At 40.9% G+C, this 27,975-nt stretch overlaps 1 protein-coding gene across 4 annotated transcripts in view; it reads left to right on the top strand.

Moving 5' to 3' along the window:
• The window catches only part of Met (MET proto-oncogene, receptor tyrosine kinase), a 115,122-nt gene that overhangs the window by 65,552 nt on the left and 21,595 nt on the right, over positions 1-27,975 (top strand). For 3 of the 4 annotated variants that reach the window (XM_085840810.1, XM_021164365.3, XM_029478168.2), the window contains exons 5-15: positions 1,622-1,756; positions 3,239-3,412; positions 7,634-7,794; positions 10,071-10,173; positions 10,276-10,412; positions 11,091-11,252; positions 11,983-12,082; positions 15,932-16,150; positions 22,460-22,606; positions 24,214-24,367; positions 24,560-24,700. In XM_085840810.1, the coding sequence (XP_085696936.1) occupies positions 1,622-1,756; positions 3,239-3,412; positions 7,634-7,794; positions 10,071-10,173; positions 10,276-10,412; positions 11,091-11,252; positions 11,983-12,082; positions 15,932-16,150; positions 22,460-22,606; positions 24,214-24,367; positions 24,560-24,700 (1,633 nt within the window). The remainder of the gene's footprint in view (positions 1-1,621; positions 1,757-3,238; positions 3,413-7,633; positions 7,795-10,070; positions 10,174-10,275; positions 10,413-11,090; positions 11,253-11,982; positions 12,083-15,931; positions 16,151-22,459; positions 22,607-24,213; positions 24,368-24,559; positions 24,701-27,975) is intronic. The other variant, XM_029478169.2, reaches the window with a different exon arrangement.

Raw genomic sequence — 27,975 nt, 5'->3', positions numbered from 1 at the left:
ATCAACTCTTACTCCACCTCCCTGTGTGCAAACTGATGACCTACTTAAGAGACCCTCTGAGCATGCCCAAACCCTCCTAAAATCGGCAATCAGCTAATATAACAGTTCTGATCTAGTCTCCTCAGTTCATCTGTCTAAATTTCCACTGTCACTTGATTCTAGAAACAGGAAGGGGGGGGGAATGTATTGCTGGAGAATATCCCTAATGCCAAATACCTGAAAGCGAGAATATCACCATGTATCTGAACACATCCTTTAGGCATTGTTAAAGCCCCAGATCTTATTTTTAAAGCCAGGACAAAATGTAGTTTATTTGTAATAAGTTAAAACCTACTTTTATTCCTTTTCTTTTATTGGATATTTTCTATATTTACATTTTAAATGTTATCCCCTTTCCCGGTTTCCCTTCCGGAAACCCCTATTCCATCCCACTTACCCCTGCTTCAATGAGTGTGCTCCCCCACCCACCCACCCACTCCCACCTCCCCTCCTTCTTATTCCCCTACACTGGGGCATCAAGCCTTCACAGGACCAAGGGCCTCTCCTCTCACTGATGTCCGACAAGGCCATCCTCTGCTACATATTCGGCTGGAGCCATGGGTCCCTCCATGTGTACGCCTTGGTTGGTGGTTTAGTTCCTGGTAGCTATAGGGGTAATGATTGGTTGATGTTCTTCCTATGGGGTTGCAAACCCCTTCTGCTCCTTCAATCCTTTCTCTAACTCCTCAATTGGGGACCGGCACTCAGTCCAATGGTTGGATGCAAGCATCCGCCTCTGTATTTGTCAGGCTCTGGCAGAGCCTCTCAGGAGACAGCTATATCAGGCTCCTGTCAGTAGGCACTTCTTAACATCCACAATATTGTCTGGGTTTGGTGACTGTATATGGGATGGATCCCCAGGTTTACTTTGTAAAAGTAATAGTATATCATGAGACAGTGGTGTGTGTGTGTGTGTGTGTGTGTGTGTGTGTGTGTGTGTGTCTAACATTCAGTTCAAATAGTCAGAGTCTATTCTGACCTCAGAAGATCCATAAATACAGTTTAAGAGTAGCAAAGCTGGAGTCAGCCCCAGGTTTCCAGACTCACCCCATGCTCTACATTTGGAGAAACTGCCCCACGGGGAGGGTTAAAAGGACAGATTAAGCCTGGTGTGGTGACGCACGCCTTTAATCCCAGCACTCAGGAGGCAGAGGCAGGTAGACTTCTGAGTTTGAGGCCAGCCTGGTCTACAAAGTGAGTGCCAGGGCTATACAGAGAAACCCTGTCTCAAAAAAAAATTTTTATATAAAAAAGGGGGGGCAGATTAGAGAATAATCCGGGAATGATGGAGCCCATGTGGTGTCTTCCTCCTGGGAGAGTTTTCGCTCCTTCTTCCCCACACACTTGTAAGGATCGGTCTGAATGTGCTGCCTGATTGGTTGGAAGATCTCTTCCCCTAGCTGTGCTGAGGCCATAGGCAAAACATGAGGGTCCGGACAAATTGGCTTCAAGGCAGGAGATGCAAGATGTTGCGTTGGTTTCTAACAGGATGCACTGTGGGTCTTTAGTTGGAGCAGTAATGCACTCTTCCTGTGTTTGTAGTAAGTCTATTGGAATGAGGGTGGTTTCTTCTGCTCCTCAGGTGGTGCTCTCTCGGACGGCACACTTCACTCCTCATGTGAACTTCCTCCTCGATTCCCATCCTGTATCTCCAGAAGTGATTGTTGAGCATCCATCAAATCAAAACGGCTATACATTGGTTGTCACAGGAAAGAAGGTAAGGCCTGCTTCCATGGGAATTTCCACGGATGAGGTTCCTCTTGGATGGATAATGTGTGGTGGTGTTTACATTCCCCATCTCTGAGACTTAGATTCATGCCTCTTCCATTTAGTTCTTTCTGGAGACTTGCAGAGACCTTCTGAAGTGGAATTATCTGCTAGTCAAAGAGCACTAGGCCTGAGGTGGCCTTCTTTAAAATGTGCATGGCTCCTCCGGCCTGTTTCTCAGTGAAACAAACCAACAAACGGGGATGTGGATTACAATCCTAACAGCAGAACCCCAGAGCAAGCAGATGATAAATCCTGGAGACACACACTGGAATGTGACTCCAGCCTCTGAGAGAGAAAGAGAGAGAGAGAGAGACAGAGACAGAGAGAGAGAGAGAGAGAGAGAGAGAGAGAGAGAGAGAGAGAGAAACGTTTTGATACCAGAACGCCATGTAACCTTACACAGAACTTTCCAGGGTCTCAGGTGCTTCCCCTACAGTTTAAATTAGTTTCTCTTGTTATTTTAAAATCATCTCCTACAGAGCCACGTGTCTCTACTTTGCAGAACTTCTAACGTTATAGGATAGTGATTCTGGACCAGGACAGTAACTTTGATGTTTCCTTAAGGTTGAGGTGGTAAGGGGGTTAGTTAATTAGTTCCGGTTATGCTGTCCAAGATTTCCTGGAGCTCACAGTCCTGTGTAAGCATCTCAGGTGCACACTATATCCACCAGTGTTACCTTTTTATCATGTGTTGTGCCAACAGTAGAAGGAGGAGTTTGACATTTTATTTATTTTATTTTTTTTTAATTTTTAATATTTTTATTACGTATTTTCCTCAATTATATTTTCAATGCTATCCCAAAAGTCCCCCATACCCTCCCCCCCACTTCCCTACCCACCCATTCCCAATTTTTTGGCCCTGGCGTTCCCCTGGGGCATATAAAGTTTGTGTGTCCTATGGGCCTCTCTTTCCAGTGATGGCCGACTGGGCCATCTTTTGGTACATATGCAGCTAGAGTCAAGAACTCTGGGGGGTACTGGTTAGTTCATATTGTTGTTCCACCTATAGGGTTGCAGATCCCTTTAGCTCCTTGGGTACTTTCTCTAGCTCCTCCATTGGGGGCCCTGTGATCCATCCAATAGCTGACTGTGAGCATCCACTTCTGTGTTTGCTAGGCCCCGGCATAGTCTCACTTGAGACAGCTATATCTGGGTCCTTTCAGCAAAATCTTGCTAGTGTATGCAATGGTGTCAGCGTTTGGAAGCTGATTATGGGGTGGATCCCTGGATATGGCAGTCTCTAGATGGTCCATCCTTTCGTCACAGCTCCAGAGTTTGGCATTTTAAAGATCACTTAAAGCCATTGTTTTGGAATTTTTCACATAGATGCTACTCAATAGATGCCGTGAACTGATACTTATATGAGACTTCTACATGCTCAACTTTTACAAGCCATTCTAGAAGCCCTTTCTTTCTCTTCTCTTTGCAGATCACCAAGATTCCATTGAATGGCCTGGGCTGTGGACATTTCCAATCCTGCAGTCAGTGTCTCTCTGCCCCTTACTTTATACAGTGTGGCTGGTGCCACAATCAATGTGTGCGTTCTGATGAATGCCCCAGTGGTACATGGACTCAAGAGATTTGTCTGCCAGCAGTTTATAAGGTAGGAATATCTGCCATCTAGTATGAGTATTTTTTGGTAAACACAAATTCCAATAATGAAAAAGAATGCAAAAATCAATGTATTCATCTACGTGGGGGACATCAGCCAAAGCCCCCCTCTCTGTCTTAGCTTTGTCTTTGAGATAGCATTGGGACACCCTCTCATTCTGCACCTGAAGTGCTTGCTTCATGCTCCCTAGGTCCTCTCTAGCATGCTTGCTCTCCCTTAGGTCCGTGTGTGTAACGCGGAGAGGTCAGAGATGACCAGTACTGCTCCCCAGTTCAGATCTATTCCCTCTGGAGTCACCCACACTCATTCTGCATTGCCTGCTCTAGACTGGGTGCCCCAACTGAAGCTTCCAACTCCATAGAGATAGGTGTCACACTCATGGGGTATATGGAGCCCCCAAGCTGAGCCGTGTGGACTGATGAGCCTCAAACATAGAGGTTGGTTCCCAGGTTCACCTGTGGGTACCTTTAACTCTTATCTCAATGTCCTTAATCATGAAATAATAACACAGAGAATAGTTATACTGGCATCTACACTTCTATAAGCCATAACATATGGCTTTATTCACTCTGAAAATACTTACTGATGGTATGGCAAGACATATAGTTCAAGCAGAGACTAGTGCAGCCCGCTGTTGAAGAGCCTAACTTCTGGCAGAGATGGCAACCTTGGCAATGCAGCCATACTCAAAGTGGTGCTTCATTTCTATAAAGTTTGCTTTGACACTATGAAATCTGAGGTCCTTTCTTAAAACGTCTTGGCCCCCGCATATTTTGCTTGAAAAAGATTTTCCAAGCGAGAACCCAGTGTTAAGTTTTCTGTCTACATGTAGAATAGTTGGACTTTTGAAAATGGTACCTGTAAAAGATTCAAGTTAAAGGGCTGGGTCACCTGGTGCACTCCAAGGAGTAGCAGAGTAGAAACCAGACTGGAGTGCATGGCTGCTTCCATTTAGTTACGGTTTAGAGGAAGATTTGCAGCGGGTAACTGGGCTTTCAGGAAAATCATTTTCTGCTAGGTGTGACACAGTTGCCAAGCCTTGGCTTGGTCAGTGACAGAATGAACTGCAAACAGTAGGAAAGTAGCTCCAGGTCTGTAGCGTGTTGTTCAGTCTTCTTTTAAAACCCACATGCAACTGAGTACTTTATTAAACAAACAGCCTTGGCAGGCAGTTTCGGATGTCAGAAGCCTGTATTCTTTACTGTCTGCGACAACTATACTGAGTGTGTGTTTGTGTGTGTGTGTGTGCGCGCGCGTGCGCGTGCACGCGTGCACAGGTTCACACAATTAAACCACAACAATTTCTTTTAAAAACTACCCACATTACTGTTTACGAAATCAGGCTGGTAAACTGACTAGAAGGAGCACTTCTTCCTGACCCTTGTGCCTCTCTTTATTAATCATCAAAGTCTTGTTAAAATAGCTGACAACAGAGCAAATAGCTTAGAGTTTTCCAGAACAACGTAGTTTTGCATGCAAGTCTTCCTCTTCCCTCATCTTTTGAAAGTCCAGCCATCTGCGGTTGGTGACTTTTAAAGGTTTCAGTGTATCATGCATACATCGATGAGGTGTAGGTTTTATGGCAGAAGAAAAGTAGCAACCGCACAGCTGAGTCTATAAACCCACACACCCACCCCCCTCTGTCCATAGCTGTTAGGAAGATTTCATGCCATACTAGACCGTGACATTGGGCATTCTTACTGAAAAAAAAAAAAAAAAGATAAATTGTCCCTCTTTCTTTTTCTGCTTTCAACTCTACATGCACAAATTCAGCCAATGTATAGAATTTCATTTTCTGATACAAACACATTAACCTGCTGCTCAAGGTACATGCTATTCAGTAGCTGAGCTCCTTTGCCGTTTCAGATATGAGTGATTTCAGGATTTTAAACCCAATCCATTGTTTCAAATGTGTCCTCTGACCTCATACTTCAAGAGCAATGAGGACTGTTCAGAAAAGGAGGGGTATTTTCACAGTAGAGTCTGAATGTATCATCTTCATATAGATGATAATGGGATAATCTTCATACAGATAATCTTCTCAGAGACACAATTGAACTGCATCATTGATCAGAATCCCAGACACAAAACAACAGCAGGCCAGGCAGGACATTGCCAGCAGCATATTTGTGACTTTATTTTTCCTGCTAAATCAGAGAGTGGCTTCACTGGTAAATGTAATAGTCGATGTTTCTTTTTTTTTTTAATGCTTTCTCATATTTTATTTTAATGGGGTGCACTCACATTATCCTAACATCTTGATGGAATGAGCCCAGCAGTAATGTGATCTTTCACCTGTGAAGGGCTAGGAACTACTTTGTGGTGGTATCTCCCCAGCCAGACAGGTGGGAGACCCGGCTTCTGTCTGTGGCTCAGTGCAGGACACTCATTTCCTGGCCTGGAGAATTTCTTTGCACTTCAGGATAACTCCGAGTTTGCCAGCCCATTGTTGGGGCTATACAAGGGTGTGTGGTCTACAACAGCTTCCTTCCTTTTCCCCTGGAAGAGGGACAGTTCCCTCATAAGCTACTGGGACAGCATTCAGCTCAGAGAATGCTAAACAGAGCGAACCTTTCTAACTCAGGGCAGGGGCAGGGAGGAGGGTAGTGCAGGTTTTATAGTCACTTGTCACAGTTGTTACTTGTCACTAGTAGTCACAGCTACTAGACAATGCTGTTTTTCTCAGTGATTGCCAACTCTCTTTGCCATTTCATTGGAAGCAGTGATGATGTGTGCTGAGTGACAGGCTTCAGTTCTGACATGGAACAGGGGAAGGGCTGGAGGCAGAAGGAGCTGGCCCACATTGACTTGGGCAGCTGTTTTGGAAGGGGGGACCTCCTTACAGTGAGCAGCAGCTGGGCGGCAGATCAGCCTTGGCCTGAAGAGTCCTGGGAGTGATTGTCTCTTCTCTCCTGCTGGTCTGCCAATATCACAATAAACAGATTTTCCCCCTAGCAGTTCGCATTTGACTAGACATAGATGAGGTGAGTTTTCATGAAAGGCACAACTGTGTAATGGATTTTTATGGGTAAAAAGGCGATTATAAAAGCATTAAGCTGAGACTTTAGAGGGGTTTGGCAACAAGGGTGAGTTAAGACATCGGTTTGTAATTATTTGCTTAGGAGGGATGGGAATGTTTGCAAATTTGAGTTCTCCTGAAAGTTCTTCTTTACTGTAAGAGTGGTGCAGGCCAGGCTTTTTAGTAAGTACCTCAGCTGGTTCTCAGTTGCCCTGATCTCCACACTTCTTTTTCCCACCATTGTACTTTACAGTACAATTTACAATATGTTCCCCCCAAAAGAGCATTTCCTCTCTCAATTGTCACACGGCTCCCTGGGAGGAGCTTATTTTTAACTTGGAAATGTGTTTTGCCTAAATAATTTTAGCCTCGGAACAGTCTTCAAAAATGCCTCGTGTTATGGTATGTGATGGCAGCCACTGTGTTAGAGTGACTCCAGGGGTCACTTTTAACACACTGAAAATGAGCCTATTATTCACTGAGGATAAACATCTCTTATTTTCAAAATGAGAGAAAATAATGTCAATAAGTAGAATTAGAAAAATTACTACAATACTGATTTGAGGATCTCTCAGTTTAGATTTTTGCCAGTAGAAATAATATATTGTGGGCTGGAGAGATGGATCAGCGGTTAAGAGCACCAGCTGCTCTTCCAAAGCTCCTGAGTTCAGTTCCCGGCAACCACATGGTAGCTTACAGTTATCTATAGTGTGTTCTGATGCCCTCTTCTTGCATACAGGAGATGCCTTCTGCTTGCATGCAGATAGAGCACTCATATACAGAAAGTATATAAATCTTTAAAAAGGATAGTGTGTTGTTTGTACTAAATATTACATAATTTCATGTGGGTTCTGGATCAAAGTTTCACCATATTTTAAAAGAAACTATAATTCTAATTAAGAAGTACAAATTGGTAGACATTAATTACTTTATTCGGAGACTTGGAGAGGTGCTCAATAGAGCCCCTGCGTTTAGCACCCAGTACCCACGTTACAGCTGTAATGCCAGTATCGGGGGAGCAAATGCCCTCTTCCAGCTTCCATAGTCAGTGTGTTCACATACACAAACCCACACACAGGAACACATGCATGTGAATTTTTCAGAATAAAAATAAATATTAAAAAGTAGTACATAGTTTGTTTGGCTTCCACACTATGAAAGATAATCATATTCTGATGGATTTACCGTTGTAGGTGTTCCCCACCAGTGCACCCCTTGAAGGAGGAACAGTGTTGACCATATGTGGCTGGGACTTTGGATTCAGGAAGAATAATAAATTTGATTTAAGGAAAACCAAAGTTCTGCTTGGCAATGAGAGCTGTACCTTGACCTTAAGCGAGAGCACGACAAATACGTAAGGAGCGTGGTAACTTTGCTGGGCTGGCCTTGGAAACTAGGCTGGATTCTTTAACTTGGTTTTCTAAAAAGAGAAGAATAATTGTTCAACATGCTCGTCCAGGAATTCACAAGGGTCTTGACCTGTCATAGCATTTGAAGACGTGTTTGGTTTTCTTCTTGTAATCTCACTTTATTAACAGACAAGGAGAAAGACAAAGGTGACATGGCTTAGAACAATTTAACATCCACGAGTTGTTTTTAGACTTGTTCACTTGATTTCATCTTTATATGGAGTTGGAGTTTAGAATTTGCATTTATTACTGTGGTTTAGAATGTTTGGCAAGTATCTATGGGTGCAGTTGCACATGTTGTATTGCGTGTGAAAGTCAAAAGACAACTTCAGGGATTCGATTACCTCCTTCCAAAGTAGGTTCCAGGGCTCAAATTCAGACCATTAGTCTACCACACATGACTATGTGTGGTAACTGCTCTTCCATCCTGCTAGGCCAGCATCTAGGAGATTTGAAACTACTAAAGTAAAAACTCTGCAGAAATGGCCTGTTCAATATGAAAGAATGGACCTTTCCCTTCAGACTTCAAACACTGCCCCGAAGGTCTCTCATGAACATCAATAACAACTGTCTGTCTGTCCTCTGTTCATGATTCACCTGCTAATCCTTGGAACAATGGTGAAGACATCAATCGAATTGAACAGTTTTAAGACTTTTTAGATGAACTTATTTTCAGGTCATATTCATTGGTACCCTGCCATCTGAGCATCCCTCAAATCTTCAGAGGATTCAGCTCCATGCTTGCCAAACATTAAAAGAGCTGGGATACAGCCTACCTGAGCTAAGCCAGAGATCAGAGCTGCTACTCTCTGATCAAGACCTTATTCTCCTGTATTCTACATATCCCTTCTACAATCCCTAAATGCCACAGTAACCAGGTAACCCAGAGATTATTTGTTATAGTGCAGTAGCAACAACCAAAGTTTTAACAGTTGAATCATTGTGGTTGAATCTGTTCTATAAAGTAAATATATCTAGCCAGGCATGGTGGCGCACACCTTTAATCCCAGCACTCAGGAGGCAGAGGCAGGCGGATTTCTGAGTTCAAGGCCAACCTGGTCTACAAAGTGAGTTCCAAGACAGCCAGGGCTATACAGAGAAAGCCTGTCTCGAAAAACGAAAAAAAAAAAAAAGTAAATATATTTAATATAGATTTCACTCAGAGACATTATAGAAGACCTTACTATAGTAACCAAAACCAGTTAATATCAAGCTTGCTAGGCCAAAGACAAAAGCAAGTTCACTCTAGAAACATTCCTGTTCTCTCAAACTCTTAATTATTACAATGTGAATTAAGATCAATAAAGAAAAAGACAATTCATTAACTCTTTTGAGAAGTAACTTATTAAAAAACAAATTATATTTTATATATATATATATGTATATATATATATATAAGATTACTGATAAAAATGCTACCATTGGTAGCTAAGGAGATGCCATGGTTGCTAATGTGCTTGTCAATCTAGTATAAGGACCGAAGTTCAATACCCCACACCCAAATTAAAGGTTGAGTGTGGTAATGCTCACTAGTAATCTAGCACTGGGGAGGCAGATGCAGGAAGACCCCTGGAGCTTTCTGGCCAGCCACTCTAGCCTAATCAGTGACCTCCAGGTCCCAGAGAGAGAGCTCATCTCAAAACCAAGCAGATAGCCCCTGAGAAATAACACCCAAGTTTGGTTTCTGGCTTCTATATGCATACTTGTGCCCCCAACATGACACAGCCATAACAATTCTATGGAAGAAAACTGTTACAGTTGCACTATCCTTTAAGTGGTTTAAATAAATTTATGACAACAACAGTCATAGAAATAGAGTTGTTGGCATAAACTGGTAAAGAGAGCTGGCTTATTCATAGCTGGTATATTGATTGCTTCATAGGCTGCTGACATAGCAGCCATGATGTTACATGTACCAAGCAACAAAGCGCATACCTTTACAGGTTAGGTTAGCATGCACTTCTTAGCTGGTGAGTTTGCATGGGTGACATGAAGTTTCCTACAACAGTCGATATAAAGTTTGGCATAGGCATTCAAAAAATAGAATTGTGTGATGTTTCAGCCTTCATGCTTCCATGAAACTGAGCTTGCTATTTGGAGTCATGAGCTCACAATTTGGGGTTTAATATCCCATCACAACAAGCAGCCAAACCAGAAAATCAGAAAATGCCTGTGGATTTGAAACATATTAAGCTCTGCCCCTTTTTTTTTTTTTTTTCAGGTTGAAATGCACAGTTGGTCCCGCGATGAGTGAGCACTTCAATGTGTCTGTAATTATCTCAAACAGTCGAGAGACAACGCAATACAGTGCATTCTCCTATGTAGTAAGTTCAAGCAGGGCTTTTCTTCATGACCTAGGACATTTGACTTTTCTGTCATCTGCTTTGCTAGTAACCAGTTCCTCCTTGGTTTTGCTGCCCATTCAGGATCCTGTAATAACAAGCATTTCTCCGAGGTACGGCCCTCAGGCTGGAGGCACCTTACTCACTCTTACTGGGAAATACCTCAACAGTGGCAATTCTAGACACATTTCAATTGGAGGGAAAACATGTACTTTAAAAAGGTATTGTAAGTATTTTTGTTTATTAATATCTGTGCTTAATACGCCAAGCCAAGCTCTTTTGCGTTTGTGCAGAGCACAATATAGATGTTTTACGTGATTCTCTCCCACTGATGATTCTCTCCGTCCAAAGTCCATCTGCTTCCTTTTGCTAATTTTTCTATCCTTCCCTTTTTACTGATTAATCCCCATTCTGAGTTTTGTCTTGCTACCCACTCCTTTATTTTGGTGAGTCTTATCTGAGCTATACGGTGAATTTAAAGCTCTGGTCATTGGCAGTATCAAAATGAGCATTTCTATCAAGATTCAGATATAAAGAAGATATGTGGTGGGACAGAATGGGCGAGGTTAGGTTTGAAAGTTAGTTGGGTTTCTCCTTCTTAGAGTTGAAGGAGCTAAGTTTATTCAAGCACCAAATGTACTTTGAAGCTTGCTTGAACCACCGAATGTTTTGAAGTCACGGATGGCCTTTCAACAAGGCTAAGCGTGGGATCTAGTTGGATGTAAACAAGCTACAGTGGGGAGAGCTTTTCTCCTAGGCCACCTCTGGAAATTCCACCGAGTGACATTTTTTGACTTACAGATGTAATTTTGGAATATGTGTGTCACTAATAACTAATATCTGCTCTTTATTCCTTTCCTTCCTTCCTTTCTGGTCTTTTGTGTCTGTTTGCTGCTCAGTGTATCAGATAGTATTCTTGAATGCTACACCCCAGCCCAAACTATCTCTGATGAGTTTCCTGTGAAATTGAAGATTGACTTGGCTAACCGAGAGACCAGCAGCTTCAGTTACCGGGAAGACCCCGTTGTCTATGAAATCCACCCGACCAAATCTTTTATTAGGTAAGTAGAAGCTTCTGGTGGGTAGGAGAAAAGCAGGAACAGAAGAATCATTTGGCTGAGGAACACCCAAGGGGTATCACGTCTTTAATCCCTCATTTAAACGCTGCTGTGTTTCTTTTGAAGGCACCTTTCCAATTCAGTGGGAAATTGTATTCCAGTCCTTGGGACAGTCTGACTTTATCCATGTTACTTCCCGTCAAGAGCAGTTCTTCCTATTATTCATTTCCTGTTATGCTTTCAACACCTAGATAAAAACAGTTCAACCTGGTGCCATGGTCTAGATGCATCTATGTCATATATAGTGTTTCCATCTGTGTCAGTTCTCTACTGAGCTGTAGGTCGCCTTTCCCCTCTCCTCTTGTTGCATTTTGCAATTCCTGTACACATACGTATTTCTTCCCTGCACCAGACTCTGTTTTAGTCAGCATCTATAGAGCCTCTCCCACCTTTGCTTGTTCTATCAGTCCACCAACAATAGTCACAAGCATTTTTCTTCTCCACATTTAGTTGGTAAAATTTCAGCCATTTCTACAGCTAATGAAATGTAATTTTCTTTAAATATTCTCGAATTTCCAAAGAAGAGTTAACCCTGAACTCTCATTCAATCCTAGCGAGTCCTCTAACATCATAAGAGTATATAGTAAGGATAAAGCTGAGTGTATAAGACTGAACCTCTGCACAGCTGGTAGAAACGCTCTGAATATTCCTGTTTTCTATTTTGTTTTACCAGTGGTGGAAGCACAATAACGGGTATTGGGAAGACCCTGGACTCGGTTAGCCTCCCAAAGCTGGTAATAGCTGTGCATGAAGTGGGCGTGAACTACACAGTGGTAAGTCTTAGAGTGGTCGGTCCTTCTGCCTATGCTGCCAGGCTTTCAGGGCACAGGAACATTTTGACTTTGTCTAGTAACCTGCAGCAGAGGTCAAATGGTACTTTTATTCAATGGTAGAATCTTGGCCTGACATGTTAAACATACATACATATACACACATGTTTATACATCAATGAAGCAGTTTTCAGATTTTTTGATATATATACAAACTTGTCACAAGCAAAGGGTCATGTGGGAAAAGGACTCACAACTGAGAAAGTGCCTCCATCAGACTGGCCTGCAGGCAAGTCTCTGGGGCCATTTTTTTATTATTATTGATGTTGGAAGGACCAGTCCACTATGAGTTCTAGGTCCTGGGAGGGATAGAAAAGGTAGTTTAGCATGAGCCTAGAGACTAAGCCAGTGTACAGAATTCCTCTATGGTCTTCCCTGCTGTTCCTGTATTGACGTTCCTCGGTGATGGAGTGTGGTTGGGTTCCTGTCCTGAGGTCCCTCGGTGATGGAGTGTGCTTTGAGAGTTGTGAGATGAGTTAGGCCCTCTTCTCCCACGTTGATCTTGACCCTGGAGCTTTGTCACAGCAGTGCAAACCTAATCAGCACAGCTCGCAATGAGTTTCTCAAGTGAAAGAAATAGGATAGACATTTTTATGAATGAGGTGCATAAATACTATTTTTAATCATAATTATGTATTTTTCTTTTCTTTAAACCTATTCTACATGATGCCAATAAGCCAGATAGGACTAAATTATGCATACAAAAGAATTACATGTATAGATATTATAGATAGATGTATTTCTTGTAACACATATATAATCAAAGACGATTTTGACTAATGAAATTAAGAAATGTTAAACTATTACACACCCCTTGATTAAAGTAATAATATAAAACACAGCACCTGCCCCACTCTGCTGTGTACCTCAAACTATGGATCAAAACCCTTTTCCTTGCACTTCCTTATCTCGGTCCTTGTCTCTTTATTAGCATACAGGGGATGGTAATAAAATGCTATTATCAAGTATTTCAATGGTATTTTTCATTTCTCTACATTTTTTTTATTTGAAAGCACAACCGTAATTTAACCTTAACAGTGATGGATCCATCTGTAGCTGTAACAATTTTACATTAGGCCTAGCATGGGAGTCAGTAATAACAGCAACTGGAAGATGGAGACAGAAGGATCAAGAGTGTAGGGTTGGCCTCCTCCATATAGCAAGTTCCAGTCCAGACTAGGGCTAAATAGACCGTTTCAAAAACAAAACACAACAAAACAAACAAACACCAAAAATCTAAGTCTAAACCTCAGAATGGTGAATGTCTTGTTATAGTGTTTTTCTGCTGTGAAATACCACACATCAGTTGGACACATGCTCTCAACCTGGAGTAAAGGCTCTAAGTTCAATTGGGCAAGTGGTAGATTGAATTATAGCACTTTCTTTGAAATTCCCCCATCCAGTATTTCACAAGGACTGAAGCCACTCTGGTCCTTAATTACAGAAAGCAATTTGGGACTAAAAATGTCAAGCTGAATCACCAAACACTAAGGTCATCTCAAATGAGATTCCTCTTGACCCTCTCAGTCATCCACATTGCATCACCTCTAACAAGTGTTATTAGATTCTTATCATATTTCTGAGAGAAGATGCTCCAGGGAGTCACAGCATGAAGTTAAGGACCTTAAAGCCAATCCCCATACATGGCCACAAACAAAGTTAGAATACCACTGTTATTAATTTAGGAGCCGTCACTTCTCCACAACCAAGATACGATTTTACTTTAACCAAATAAAAATAGCAGTAACCCTCTTTGGTGTTGGCATGTGACTTTTTAAAGTTGGGTCTAGGAAATGATTCATTTACTGAAGACCAAGCCTCCATTATTAAGATAATGGCTGAGCTTGCTTTCATCTCCCTTACCCAAAGATGACATATTAAATGCTTGCTTGAAGCCTTCCGTGTCAGATATAGAAGAGGCATACCCTAGGAAAGACTCAAAAAGTGGTAGAAGATTTTTTAAAAGTCCTAATGGTCTATACATCTGGAAGTACAAATTCCTCTTGTTTGAGTTAAAAATGCAGCATACTGTAACTCTATGCATTAGTACTGGACTGGAGGGAGAAATCTAAGGGATGTTCTACTATTTACTTTTTCATTATTCCTTAATTTACTGTCATTTCTAAACTCTTCCCCATTCCCTGTGGCTTATAGAGTTTAAAGTTGATTAAGATGAATTGAAAGCATTTATTATTTAACAAACAAAAACTCATGGTCTGATCCAACCACAATATTTTTTTAATTCCAGTAAACTCAGTGCATTAAAATGTAGAAATAATTAATTTAACAAAATGTAGATTAATGTGTTAATGTGCGCTGTGTCCCAAATTATTTTGTGGTTCCTAGGTTCTTATTATTATACAGAGAATTATTATGGTAGCAGTGAAATCTTTCATTTCCGCTTAACAAGATCATAGGAATAAATAGCTCTCAGTGCTATGACATTATATTTGATATAAAACTAAATATTGCAATATATTTTATCCATATAGTATCTCTGTTTTATCTGATTCCAACATACATTTTTAAATACAGTCTGTTTTAACATTATTAAGAAGAAAATATCACACAGTAAATTCTGTGCTTTTTATGTATATCCTGAGGCCTTTTGCTATTGTGAGCATAAGTAATTGTTTTATCTCCAACTATACTTGTCAAAGAAAAGGAAATCTAAGGGATGTTGTTGCCTGTTTGTCTTTTCCTTGGGGGAGAAACACGGCCCTTTGACTTTAAATATCCCACTTTGTGTGGCTGGTTTTAGTCAAGTACAATCAAGAGGAAACTGCATTTTCCAAAATTCCATAAATCAGAATTTCAAAGAGGAAGATTTGAAATGAGAGATGAAAGGATATAAAATAATAACAGCAGAGCCTTTGTAGCACGGACAGCATTATTTAGAGGCGCTACGGAGCCAAACAGAAGCAAGGCCAAGAGCCGTGATGATAGTGAACATTGATGTTTAATGCCTTGGTAATTCCCTACTCCATCCGTTAGATGTGTGACCAGACTGAGTGAAGTATGTTTTCCAAGTTCAATGTCTTTGTCTAAAAATGGAGCCAGGCAGGTAGACACTGAGTTTGAAACCACTCCGGTAGACAAAGTGAGTCCCAAGACAGCAAGCTCCAGGACAACAAGGACTATACAATGAAACCCTGTCCCCACCCCTTAAAACACAGACAACATGACACCTTCCTGTAGGAATATAGGGACCATTAGATAAGACTGACTTTGTATTTTGGAACTAACCCTTACCAGTAAACACACTAATAGAGTACATGGACATTGTCAGCTGTGGTGCTAACCACATGGAACTTTCTAAGTTATAAAATATATCATGAAACATCCCACACTAAGAACATTTAAATCTTATTTACTAGGTGAGGAAACTGAGTTTCTGTGTGATGCCTTTACCTCAGTTCTTAAAACTTAAAAGTGGGATATGAATCAAAAGTTTCTAAGTTCGCAAGGTCCAGCCCCATAGCTGCTTTACAAAATGAGAAAGCGGTTCCAACCAGGAAAGTGCCTTGTTGATCTAAGGAAAATCACATGATGGAGGGAAGAACCAACTGCTACTCCATCATCGTAACTTATTTGCAGCATGTGAAACTCGGTTATTTGGAAATTTTTACCTCCATTGTGTTTCCCAAAAATGTGTTCTTTGACGTTAGGAAGTTAAATGCAGAACATTTGTAACAACTGATGTGTTTTGAGTTGATTCTGAAACTATGAAATAGCTAAGTTATATAGATGCTGTCGGTGTCCTGCTGACGGTGGGAACTCTGTCTTTTGTAGGCATGTCAGCATCGCTCAAATTCAGAGATCATCTGCTGCACTACTCCTTCACTGAAACAGCTGGGCCTGCAACTCCCCCTGAAGACCAAAGCCTTCTTCCTGTTAGACGGGATTCTTTCCAAACACTTTGATCTCACTTATGTGCATAATCCTGTGTTTGAGCCTTTTGAAAAGCCAGTAATGATCTCAATGGGCAATGAAAATGTAGTGGAAATTAAGGTAAGAGTTGCTTAAATTACTCTCTTAAATGAACTTGAACTGCTCTGTTGGCTTCGCAGCCATGTGAATAGAGTCATTGTATGTGCTCAGTGTATCCTATTCTACATCAGCAAATATCAAAGCTCTGAAAACAAATCTCTTTGGCAGAAACTAAAAGATAAGGGTAGTTATCCATTGCCTTCTAATGAAGCAGTTAAGACCCCCTTCCTTGTGTATATATTAAGAAGTAACAAATGCTGAGCATAAATCTATCAAACAGGCTCCCGCCAATGCTGTCATGATGATGTGATGGCATGCATGCCCTCGTGGGCTTCACCGACACGTGCTAGTTGGAAGACAAACAGTAAGGGTTGCGATGGTAGATGCATTAGTTGCAGTTTCGTGTTTCCTTGTAGTTTGTGAAGTTCTATATCTATGTGTAGCCAGTTGCGGGGGAGGGGCGGGCATGCCATGGCAAATATTTGGAGACAGGAGGTCAATTTTTCAGTTAGGTTTTTCTTCTTGTACCTTGTTTCTATGTCTCTCTCTCTCTATTCCTTCTCTCTCCATATATACCTATATATGTATATATATATATATATATATATATAGTATAATTATATATTATAGTATATAATATATAAGAAGTAGTATATACATATACTACTTCTTAGAGTATTTCATAGGCATATTTTGTTCATATTCACTCCCCACTCCTCCCTGTAATTCTTCCCAGATACCTGCCCGTCCCCTTCTCAATTTTATGTCCTCTTTAAAAAAAAAATAAAATGAAATAACCTACCAAATCCAATTTGCATCTCCCTTATTACATTCATAGACCTGGGCCATCCACTGGAACGTACTTGTAGTTGACTTATCAGAGACCACACTCTTTACAAAATAAAAATCAGCTGTCCTCCAAAATTCCCACACGTCACAGCAACTCCTTAGCTACGGGTGGAAGCTCACGCACAGGTTCTGTGCAGACAGCTGTGTGTTCCTGAACGAACAGTTCCGACATGAACTGTTTGGAATGAACAACCAGAAAGCACGGCTTCACACTGCTCATCCTCACCCTCTGACTCTTACAATCTTTCTATCCCCACCGCCCTTCCCCACTTCCAAGATATGGTCCCTGAGGCCTGGGGAGGAAAGGGTGATATGGATGCTCCATACCTGGCTTAGCAGTCTGCCAGCACTGATTTTCTGCACTTTGACCAGGTCTGGGTTTGTGTTGTAACCACCGTGCAATGCACAAAGTCCCCTGACAAAGTCTGAAGGCTACACTAATGTACAAGCACAGAGATAGGAATTTAGAGGACAGTTTGATTTTATACCTACTTAGCAAAATAATCTCCTCCATGGAGCCTGTCAGCTTCCCGGCCATGGGTTCTTGACCACATTTCACAGCAAGGCAGACTCTTCTTGTTTTTGCCACTCCAGGCTAGATGGTCCATAAGTTTCTAAGCGGTTCTCTTACCTCTGCCTCCCCGTCATAGGAGTACTGGGATTACAGGTGCACAGCATTCAGTTTTGGACATGGTCTTTGGGTATTCAATTCATCTTATACCCACTGGGCCATTTCATAGGTGTGCTTAAATCTAAGCTGATTTATAAATGGGCCTGGATTACCACCACCTTGGGAATGCATTAGCTTCTAAAACCTACTTACTACATGGTAACGGATCACCTTCCTGCTGCAGATAAAGATCACTAAGAACCAGGCAGAAACAGTAAGGACTCAGATCAGCTGTCTTCTGTTCTTTCAGTAATTTTCACTTCTGATAATAAGAAAGCTAGCAAAATGATCAAGATTTGAGCTTTCCACAGTCCACTAAAATAGCGAACTAGTCATCCCTCACAACCTGTTGTCTGAGATATTGAGAACGTTTTCTCCTGAAAGAACATCGAAGGCAAATAAGAGCACACATGAGCAGCAGAGTAGCCCCTGCTCAGGTGTCATGTGGGTGGCATGGGTCATCTCCATCCGAGTGACACTTCCACTGCAATAGTTCTGCTTTTTCAGGGAGTTTTTTTGTCTCTGAACCAACCCATGCACACACTCACCCTCACACAGTCACTAACCTCACCATTGCATTTTGTACAATAATTAAGTAAACCCAGCATGAAATTAAATGGAAGCCTGCTCCACTGAACAGCATGTTTGCTGCACCAAAGTTCTTTCTTCTGCTTCTTTAATTAGTTTTAGAAGAGAAAGGGTTTTTATCACTCTTTCCTCCCCCCCCCCAATAAAACTAATCTAGTGTGACCTTTTGCTTTCAACAATAACACTTTGCTGTTTGAAAGATTCCATTTGTTCTTCTTGATGAAAACAAAACAAAACAAAACGGTTTGTGTGCAAATAGTTTTATGCCACCCCCAAACACTATTTCTCTGTTCCTGTGTCTATGATGGACAGATTAGAGATAAGTGGTTCTTTATCCACCCTTACAAACCTGGTATTTGATGGAAAAAAAACTCCTCTCTGTAAATTAAGCAGCCATTATTCAATGTCCTACAAAGTTGTTGGACCAAGAAAAACATGACTTGACATCACCCTAAGTCTGTTAATAGTATTTCCAACATGGCCCAAGTTCCCTAGAAATGGGCACAAAGCAGTCGCCTTTCTTCACTATATAAAGTTCACTCATTCTCTAACAATCTATAGCACTTGTGTGTCACAAAGCTGTACTCTAGCAGGAACAGAGCAGTTTAGGGTAATTGTTTTAATGTCCTGATTCACTCCTTTCCCATACACCATTTTCTGTAAGTCTAGGAGGAAATATAAGTGGAAAGTATGTCTTATTGACTGATGCTTTATCAATTTCTAAAATCCATCGCTTTGAACCCTCTGCCTCTCTTGGACACCCAGTAGTGTGTTTTTATGAAAAGGATTTCTTGTACTTATCCCACAGCCATTCAAACATGAATGCAAAGGTTATTTGCCTTCCACTAATGACAGTGCTAGAGTGTGACTTGGTTGTAGATCTCTCATCGAGCATGCTCAAGACTCCAGGCCTAACCAATAATACTACAAAGATAAACCTGTTAGACAAAAAGCAAGTGGGAGCTGGAAAGGTGGGTCAGTGGTGAAGACTGTATAGTGCTCTTGCAGAAAAGCTGAGTTAAGAATTGTCTCCCAGCACCCATGCCAACCCTCACAGTCAACTGTAACTTCAACTCCAGAAAATCCCATTGCCTCCTGTGGAGTCAGCTTGTGCACCAAGAAACATTCATGTGGGCATAACAACTAAAGAAGAGGAGGAGGGAGGAGCCAGAGGGGAGTAGGAGGAGGCTGATAGTTAGGAGCCATAGTGCCTGCTTTGAACCCCACTACGGGGAGCTAGGATAGGAAGGTAAGGGATTCTAGGCCAGCATGGGCTATATAGTGAAACAATGTCAGAAAGCAAAGGAAGCAATATCTCTGGGAGAAATTACACTATGAAATTTGTTGTTTACTGCCAGGAGGTGTTCACATTACTCAACCAGGTGTACCTATAAGAATCCCTTATTTAACGAGGACCATGATAGTTTTCAGCCCCAGTTGTAGCATCTGCCTCAGCAACTAGTTGGCCTGGTGACTGACTATGCAAAGGGACTGGCCACCATAGCAAGTGGTCATTCTTAATGATAGAACAGGAATCCTATAGATGATAGAGGTAGTTCAAGACCACCAAGAGTACTTGTGAAAGGTGTTGTAGAGTAAGCTTCTCTTTGGTAGTAACACCGTGGGGTTCCCATGAACAATAGCACTCATGTTTATGAATAATTTTACAGTAACACAAGGTTTTTGGTTTATGTTATTCGATTTAAATCTTTTGCAGATCTTTGAGGTTAGGAGGTCAGTAGGTATTGTTCCCTATTAACAAGTAAATAAACAAGTTTAGAACGATTAACTGAATTGTCTTGGGGTCCTGTGGGGAGCAAACAGTGGTACTAAGACTTACATGCAGCTTTCCTGAGTCCCAGTTCCGCGACATTGACAGTGTTTCTAATTATTCAGTTTCATTTAATGAATATAAAAATACTTTATAGTGGAGAAATGTTTTATCATGTGACATAGGTTGTGCACACTTATTTGAGTGAAATAGCTCTAAACATTTTTAAGTTTTATTTTATTTTAAGTGTGTGTGTGCCTGTGTAGGTATGTACAGGTGTAAGTAGGGATACCTGTGGAGTCCAAAAGAGGGTGGATCCCATGGAGCTAGAACTATAGGCCATGTTGTAAGCCCCGTGGATGATGAGAATTGAACTCAGGTAATTTAGAAGGATAGTAAAAGGTCTTAACTGCTGAGCCATCTCTCTAGCCCCACTCTAAACTTTCTTCGAACATCTAAAATTTGATGAGTCTTTGTTTTCCCCTAGTTGTCACACATTGGGTGAGAAGTAAATTTTTGCATCAGATAGAATTTGCTAAGCTTTGTGACTTAGTCCCTCCTTGAAGCTTAGCCCTCCTCCTGTCAATCAGCAATCACAAAATACCAAGAGTTTACCGGAGAAAATGAGATCATTGTAATTCCAAGTTGCTCTCTGTGTGTGTCTCTCTCTCACTTACAACATTTTATTTAGAATCCCGTATATTGTCACTTCAATGTCTACTTAATAAATAGTTGATAATCAATAATGGAAGCTTTAAAATCATTTCCAAGGCTCGATAAAGCTACATTTACTTTGAATACAAAACTTAAGCTGCATCCATTTTTGTTCTTCCTGCTTTGATACGAGTTCCGCTTAGATAGCTAGGGCTGTTGGGATTACTCTTGCCAATCTATGCCATTCTATCTGATTTCAGCTTATAAAGACATTTCATCTTCAGTGTTGTTGGTAACATATATTCTATTAGTCAGTGCTCATCATGTGTTCCTTGATGGTTATGAATCAAAAAGAATTCAGCCTTTTAGTTGTTTCTTCTTCTGATTCTCCAAGGCGATCATAAGGCTGAACACATGAGTCCTGGAGAAGGCCGTGTATTATTGTCCTCCCTTCCCCCACCCTTAGCTATTATCTAAGCACTCGAGGCACATGTTAGGGCTTCTCATAAATCAAGCCCTCCGGTTCTTTAATCTCTTTCCTCTGTCATTCGCTGAATTCCCTCCAATATGTGAGTAAGGGCCTGCGCCCTTTCTAGACCTAACCAACAAGTTGTCATTTCAAGCCCCAAAGTGACCCGTGAGATTTATGTGCTTCTCTGCTGAATTACCCTGTGCAGCTGACCTAGATCAATGGCGTGTTCCTGCCGCTTCTGGAAGTACAATACGGGCAGGGTCTGCCTGTGTTCATTTCTTTAGTGGAGCCTTGGAATATAAAGATGTGCTTTCTTTCAGATACTCCTATCCCTAGAATCTCAGGCCAACCTATCTTGAAATCCATGAGGCACTGCAAGGAAAAGCAGTTTTTGGACACCCTCAAGAGCTTGGAAAACAAAGTTGTTAGGAGCTGTTCCTTGTCCATAAGAAAGACAGTAATAGGTTTTGATAGCCCTCTCCTCTAAGTAACAGCCTGTTTAATAAATTATACTCATTAAGTCTTGATATGAAAAAAATGTATTCATGTTTGCACTTCTTTGCCAAGACTAATGATTGCTTTCTTGAACAAAATGTTGATGTTTTAACATTTAACATTCCTGGTGTTAACTCAAGTTAACTATGCCAAGTTGGGTAATGTTTAATAATCCTTAAGAAGCTACATAATTATTCAAAATAATGCAATTGTGCTCTCAAGACCCAATGAAGGTCATATAGCATCTTCTGGGAATTTCACTGAAATGAATTTATTTATGTACATTGTTCAACTAAGCAGAATCAAAAGAAATTGCCGGGCTCAAACAGCTAACGGAATGTATTGACGAGGCAGTTCCTTGGATCTCTGGAGATGAGACCTTGGCTTTGGTATTTTCCAAAGTGTTCAGTATGGTGCTAAAAGTGAATCATTGCAAAGGACAGTGTTAAGCCATTCAGCAGGTTTAGCTGCTAAACTCGAAGCTGTGCTCTTTTTGCCAAATGTCCATCCTTCATGTGAAGACAGTAATAAGATAATTATGCATGAGAGTGTTCAACGTAAGGACACAAACAATATCTCCTTCCCTTTTCTCTAAAGCTGAGCCTGATGGAAAATCTCCTCTTATCATTCCTGCCCAGTGTCCTGAAATGCTCAGACTCCCTTTCAGCCAGCTCAACTCCCATGAAGCTGAACACCATAAAATAATCAGATTTCTTGGAAAACATCGTCTGCATTTGCTGTATTCTTGGCTTCCTTCTAGAACTGCCAGCCTTCCTACTGACCTGTGAAGTGTTAATGACCTTTCATTTCTGTTTTCTTTTTCCCTTCCAGGGAAACAATATTGACCCTGAAGCAGTTAAAGGTGAAGTGTTAAAAGTTGGAAATCAGAGCTGCGAGAGTCTCCACTGGCACTCTGGAGCTGTGTTGTGTACAGTCCCCAGTGACCTGCTCAAACTGAACAGCGAGCTAAATATAGAGGTGGGGTTCCCGCAAGCCTCTCATGATGTAAATAAGGATGCCGTTGTAATTATGTCACCAGGAGGCTTAAAATAAATCATTAAAGCTCATCTGTATGTTGGCTCTAGCTCATCAGCTCAGCCTCAGTTCCTAGCTGTGATTTGAGAAATGTCTAGGTTTTTAATCACACTGTCTCTTTCCCCTGGGTCAAAAGTATAATTCTCAAAAGTCATGCCACACTCTTGCCAAAACATGCTGCCATTCTCCAAAAGAACAGAGCACATGCAAGACTGTCCCTTCTCCCTCTTTTTACCAGGCTAAGGGGCCTTCCCACTTCAGTGGTCACAATGCATGGAACTCTATAAATAAAAAGAATCATATCAACTTGGCAGAGTAAAGTGGAAACCCAGTTGATGTTTTTTTTTTTAATCAATTTTTTTTGTTATCCTTTTTCTTAGGTTTTATTTATTTATTATTTATATGAGTATTTATATGAGTACACTGTAGCTATCTTCAGACACACCAGAGAGGGCATCAGATTCCATTACAGATGGTTGTGAGCCACCACCACGTGGTTGCCGGGAATTGAACTCAGGACCTCTGGAAGGGCAATCACTGCTCTTAACCACTGAGCCATCTCTCCACAACCCCCCAATTGTTTTATATTACCTTCTTTCGCATCCACAACTAAGTCAGATGACCCAGAACAAGAATTTCTTTTATTATTTTTAACAGTTTATTTTTGATATAGCTCATAAACCATATAATTTGCCACTCGGAATGTACAGTTCAAGGGGCTTGGAACATTTAAATTGTAAATTTCTTTAAGTTGAGGTAACACAGCCCTGTAACCTCTAATCTACTTCCTTTCTTTATGAATTTACTGACCTGGGTATTTCATCTAAGTCAAATCATACAATATTTGTCTTTTGGCATCTTGCTCATTTGACTTGGCAAATATTTTTGTGGTTCATTCTAGTTTATGGCTGAATGATATCTTATTTCATGCATATCATATATTGCTTACTCTAGAAATGGTAGCTTTGAAGGATTCCTGAAATATTCTGGAAACGTTAAGAAATGGAAATATACAAAAGAATTACAAAATCTGAGACCAAATGTAGAAATTTCAGAATGACCATCAAAGTTAAAAATCAGAAAGCACTGGAGCTGGGAGGATCCACAGATTTCTTCTATATATCAAAGTGGAAATAGACTATGAGACTTTATTATCCTATAATAATATGGTCTCCCATATTATTCCTCTTATGAGAAATTTTTCTGCTATGCATTCCACCCTCCCAAATGGGGCATAAGTTTCATTTATTCATACTTCAATGGTATCATAATACTTGATCTATCCATTCCCCTTCATATATTCTTTAGTTCCTCAAGATCAAGGAATATTTTTGTTTATCTGAATCATGCTTTAGGTAATCAATATTTCCTAATTATCTGGACATTGAGGTAGAATCGAGGAAATTCTCACTCTGAAGACTGTAATGTACATTCTAGAATAGTGGCCACCAGGGTGCTAATTGGGATCCAGAGAAACTTGGTCCCCCATAGATAGTATATTTTATATTAACCTTGGACAAAATCTGACTTTCCTTCTTATATATTTCCAGTGGAAGCAAGCAGTCTCTTCAACTGTTCTTGGAAAAGTGATCGTTCAACCGGATCAGAATTTTGCAGGATTGATCATTGGTGCGGTCTCAATATCAGTAGTAGTTTTGTTATTATCCGGGCTCTTCCTGTGGATGAGAAAGAGAAAGCATAAAGGTGCATATTTTGTTTATTGTCTAAGAAGCTACCATAGTGATATAGTGATTACATTCAGCACTGTCATGGAGATATATGGATTGTCTAATAAGCATTCATAAAAGGCTGTGAGTTCTGGGCACTGGGTCAAAGTCTCCTGGGACCTGTGACAGCAAAGTCTTTAACAAGCTCTCTCTTTCTCTCTGTTTTAAGATCTGGGCAGTGAATTAGTTCGCTATGACGCCAGAGTACACACTCCTCATTTGGATAGGCTTGTAAGTGCCCGAAGTGTAAGTCCAACTACAGAGATGGTTTCAAATGAGTCTGTAGACTACAGAGCTACTTTTCCAGAAGGTATAATTCAGTTTACTATCCTGAGAAATATCTATACATAGACCTCTGTGAGCTGTGGCATTGTTCTTGCTTTTTGCTTTTTGTCCTGATATTTTTATACAAGTAGGGGAAAAAAAGGTGTTGACCTCTGCCAAAGGAATATTTAACTTGATGCAGAATTGCATGGCCTTCACTTTAAAATCAAACTCATGCAGGTATCATATTGGAATTTTAGCAACTGCAAGCTCTCTGCTCACGTACAGACAGGTTCACTTTAGAATTATTTGAGCAAGGTAACTTATCTCAGCCATGCTAAGACACTGAGATGGTCTCCTTAACCCTTCATTAAGACTTATAAAGTATTTTTATTTAAGTGTAATTTTAAAGTGCTATCTTTTGGGGGAAACTTTTGAATTATGCCATTAGTCATCTTTAAAACATTCTCAATGAGCATAGCTTTTGCCTAGCACCATCTACAACTTGAATATATTTTGAGATGTATCCAAGAAAAACCTCCAGCACTGCTATTCATCAACAGCATCTGCTTTGCAAAACACCAGACCGACAAATGGTCAGGTTGGCCAGGGCATTTCACATTGTTTTACTTAAACATGTCTTTCACAAAGCAAAATGTCTGTATTGTACCAGGGCCATTATCTTTAGAAGTTACAGGACATGAGTCAAGTACAAGCACTTCCCTGTAGAAATATCTACCATTGGATAAATAAAGTGAGTCACAGACAGTGTGGATACTGAGAAGTTAGAAGCTGCTCATCCAAGCCAGTACACCAGCAGTGAGACACTTAACATTCCAAGTTTCTCACCGCTTGCTGCCTGCCCTTCCTGAGACTTGGGTTAGTTCTCCAGAGATTACCGAATGTCCCACAGGACTCCATTCACTGTTAGAAGGAAACCCAATCCTTTAAGAATGTGGACAAACCAAGCTCAATGCATGCTTTTAAACTTGAGATATAAGTAGTAGTTCATAACCATCTTTAATAGCTCTAACCTGGAATTATTGAGGTTTGCAACTAACTGCTCTTTACCAAGCTTTCCTGGGCATGGGAGATAATGGTCTATAAAGTGCTTTATAGCCCAAGAAAGAAGATCTGAGTTTGCATCACCCAAACATACATAAAAGTCACATGTCCTGGGCGTGGAGGGCACACATCATCAGAGTCTGTTGGCAGAGCAGCTCCAGATTCAGTTAGAGAAATAAAGTGGAGAATGATGGAGGAAGACGCCAAGCATTGACCTCTGGCATAAGCACAATATAAACACATACAAGCACACACACCATAACACTTTCTTGATCTTTAAAGAGTGTGTGTGTGTGTGTGTGTGTGTGTGTGTGTGTGTGTGGTGTACGAGATGAAAGGTGGGTTAGATAAGTGGTCCCCAATGGCAACAACAGATAATATTGTTTGCTTGCAATCAAACAAGAAACTCAGTACTTAAGAAAGCTGATGATGTCATGACTATTTCTAACTCCACTTAAGCATGTTTAGTATTTTCCACAGTAGCTCTTTTGGTTAATAATACTTACTCAGCCAGACAATAAATCTCAAAAATACCTCCAGAAAAGTTTTGGAAGGGTCTTTATAGTCATAATAATCTGTAGCTCAAAACAAACAAATGCAGCCTCCCAGGAAGATTCTAGAATTTTGAAGAGGTCTTCACAAATGGTAGATGAATAAAGGAAAAAGGAAGACTTATTCTCTGGCTGGCCCTTCCATAGCAAGGAGTCAAATGAGGGTTTTCTAACCTTGTTCCTCTAACCCTCACCTTCCTTTGCATCTGGAGTTCAGAGCTGTAGGTTCTTGGGGGCTGAGGAAAATCTTTTGTAAGATACAAAACAAAGGTCTCCTGAAGGAAACTCCTCCTGAGCCTCCAATACACAAAGAAGCCAGTTCAGATCATTCGTATGTAATCCTGCTGAAATGTCATAGAGAATTCTGAGTCCCCACGGCTGGGGGGGGGGGGATTATTCTCACAGCTATAGAAAGAGTTCTGCAGTTGCTACTGTTTAGGTTTGGGATGCGCACTCTCTCATTCTTCTCTTAAGATGGCCTTCCTTTGCCCTTCTGACTTTCCCTGCCTGCAAGGAGCAGGTGGAAAGCAAGCCAGGAGGGTTTCCTAGCCATAATGATACATGTTAGGCAAGTGAGGAATGTAAAGCCTTAAGAAGTCCTCACCACACACACACACACACACACACATACACGAACTGCCAGCCAGTTGCTGTGATTCTAATGTCCAGTCTTTGTTGAGGGTGGTGTTCCAGTGGGAAATGCAAAGCACCTAGTGGCTTCTTTGTCTCATTTAGGTTTAAAAGCACTCAGTGCCACAGCTCCTTAAGTTGGCATGAAACTGCCTTCTCCCTACAAAAGAAACCTGGCTTAAGGGTCACTTTGGTTGTAAAGATGGGCTAGTGGGAAACTGAGCCCGGCCCAAACATCCTCAACTGAACAGTGGTAGGGCACACTAACACAGATCCAACTGCCTGCTCTAAGAAGCCATAACACTCTGTGACCCCACCGTAATGTGGGAGCACTTACCACTGCTGTGCAAGACTCTCAAGCCTAAGAATGTCGCATTAGTCACTTCTAACAATATATAAGTGCAGGTTGACAATCATAGCCCAAAATTTTGAAGTAAAAAAATAGTTGAAAGCTCTGTGATGTGTGTGTGTGTGTGTGTGTGTGTGTGTGTGTGCATGTCCTTGTACCTACATGTAATGCCCAGAGCAAGATATCAGTAGCCTTTGCTATCATTCTTGGCCTTGATACCTTATGACAGGCTCTGTCATTGAACCTGATGCTCACCTTTTTTTTGCTAGGCTCACTAGAAACTCTTGGGATCCGCCTGTCTTGGCTCCACAATGCTTTTTTTGTTTATATGACAACTGGGGGTTTGAACTCAAGTCCTCAAGCTTGCTAAGCTAGTGCTGCTACCCACAGAACTATCTCCCCAGCCCTTAAGAACTAGGATACTTTGAAGTATCACGCTGAAAAGTTTTTATATTTTTTGATTTTAAATTTCAGATTGTGTGATCAGGGATGAATGATCAACCATTAAAGTCCATGTCACTATTTCAAACTCTGAGAAAATTCAAAATCTGAACAATCTCTGGTCCCGAGTATTTTTGAAAGGGATATTCAACTTGTATGGATTGTATGTATTTTTCTGTACATATTCCCTTGTCCAGGAGTTTCCATAATACTAATCGTTTCCATTAATAAGTCGTCATCTCAAAAGGCATCTATTTTTTATTTTTTATAATCTAAACTGTTTAT

The sequence above is a fragment of the Mus caroli genome, unplaced genomic scaffold, assembly GCF_978045245.1.
Source record: "Mus caroli unplaced genomic scaffold, Mus_caroli_1 scaffold_7, whole genome shotgun sequence".
NCBI classification, from domain to species: Eukaryota; Metazoa; Chordata; class Mammalia; order Rodentia; family Muridae; genus Mus; species Mus caroli.
This window is presented reverse-complemented; position numbering and strand designations above follow the sequence as displayed.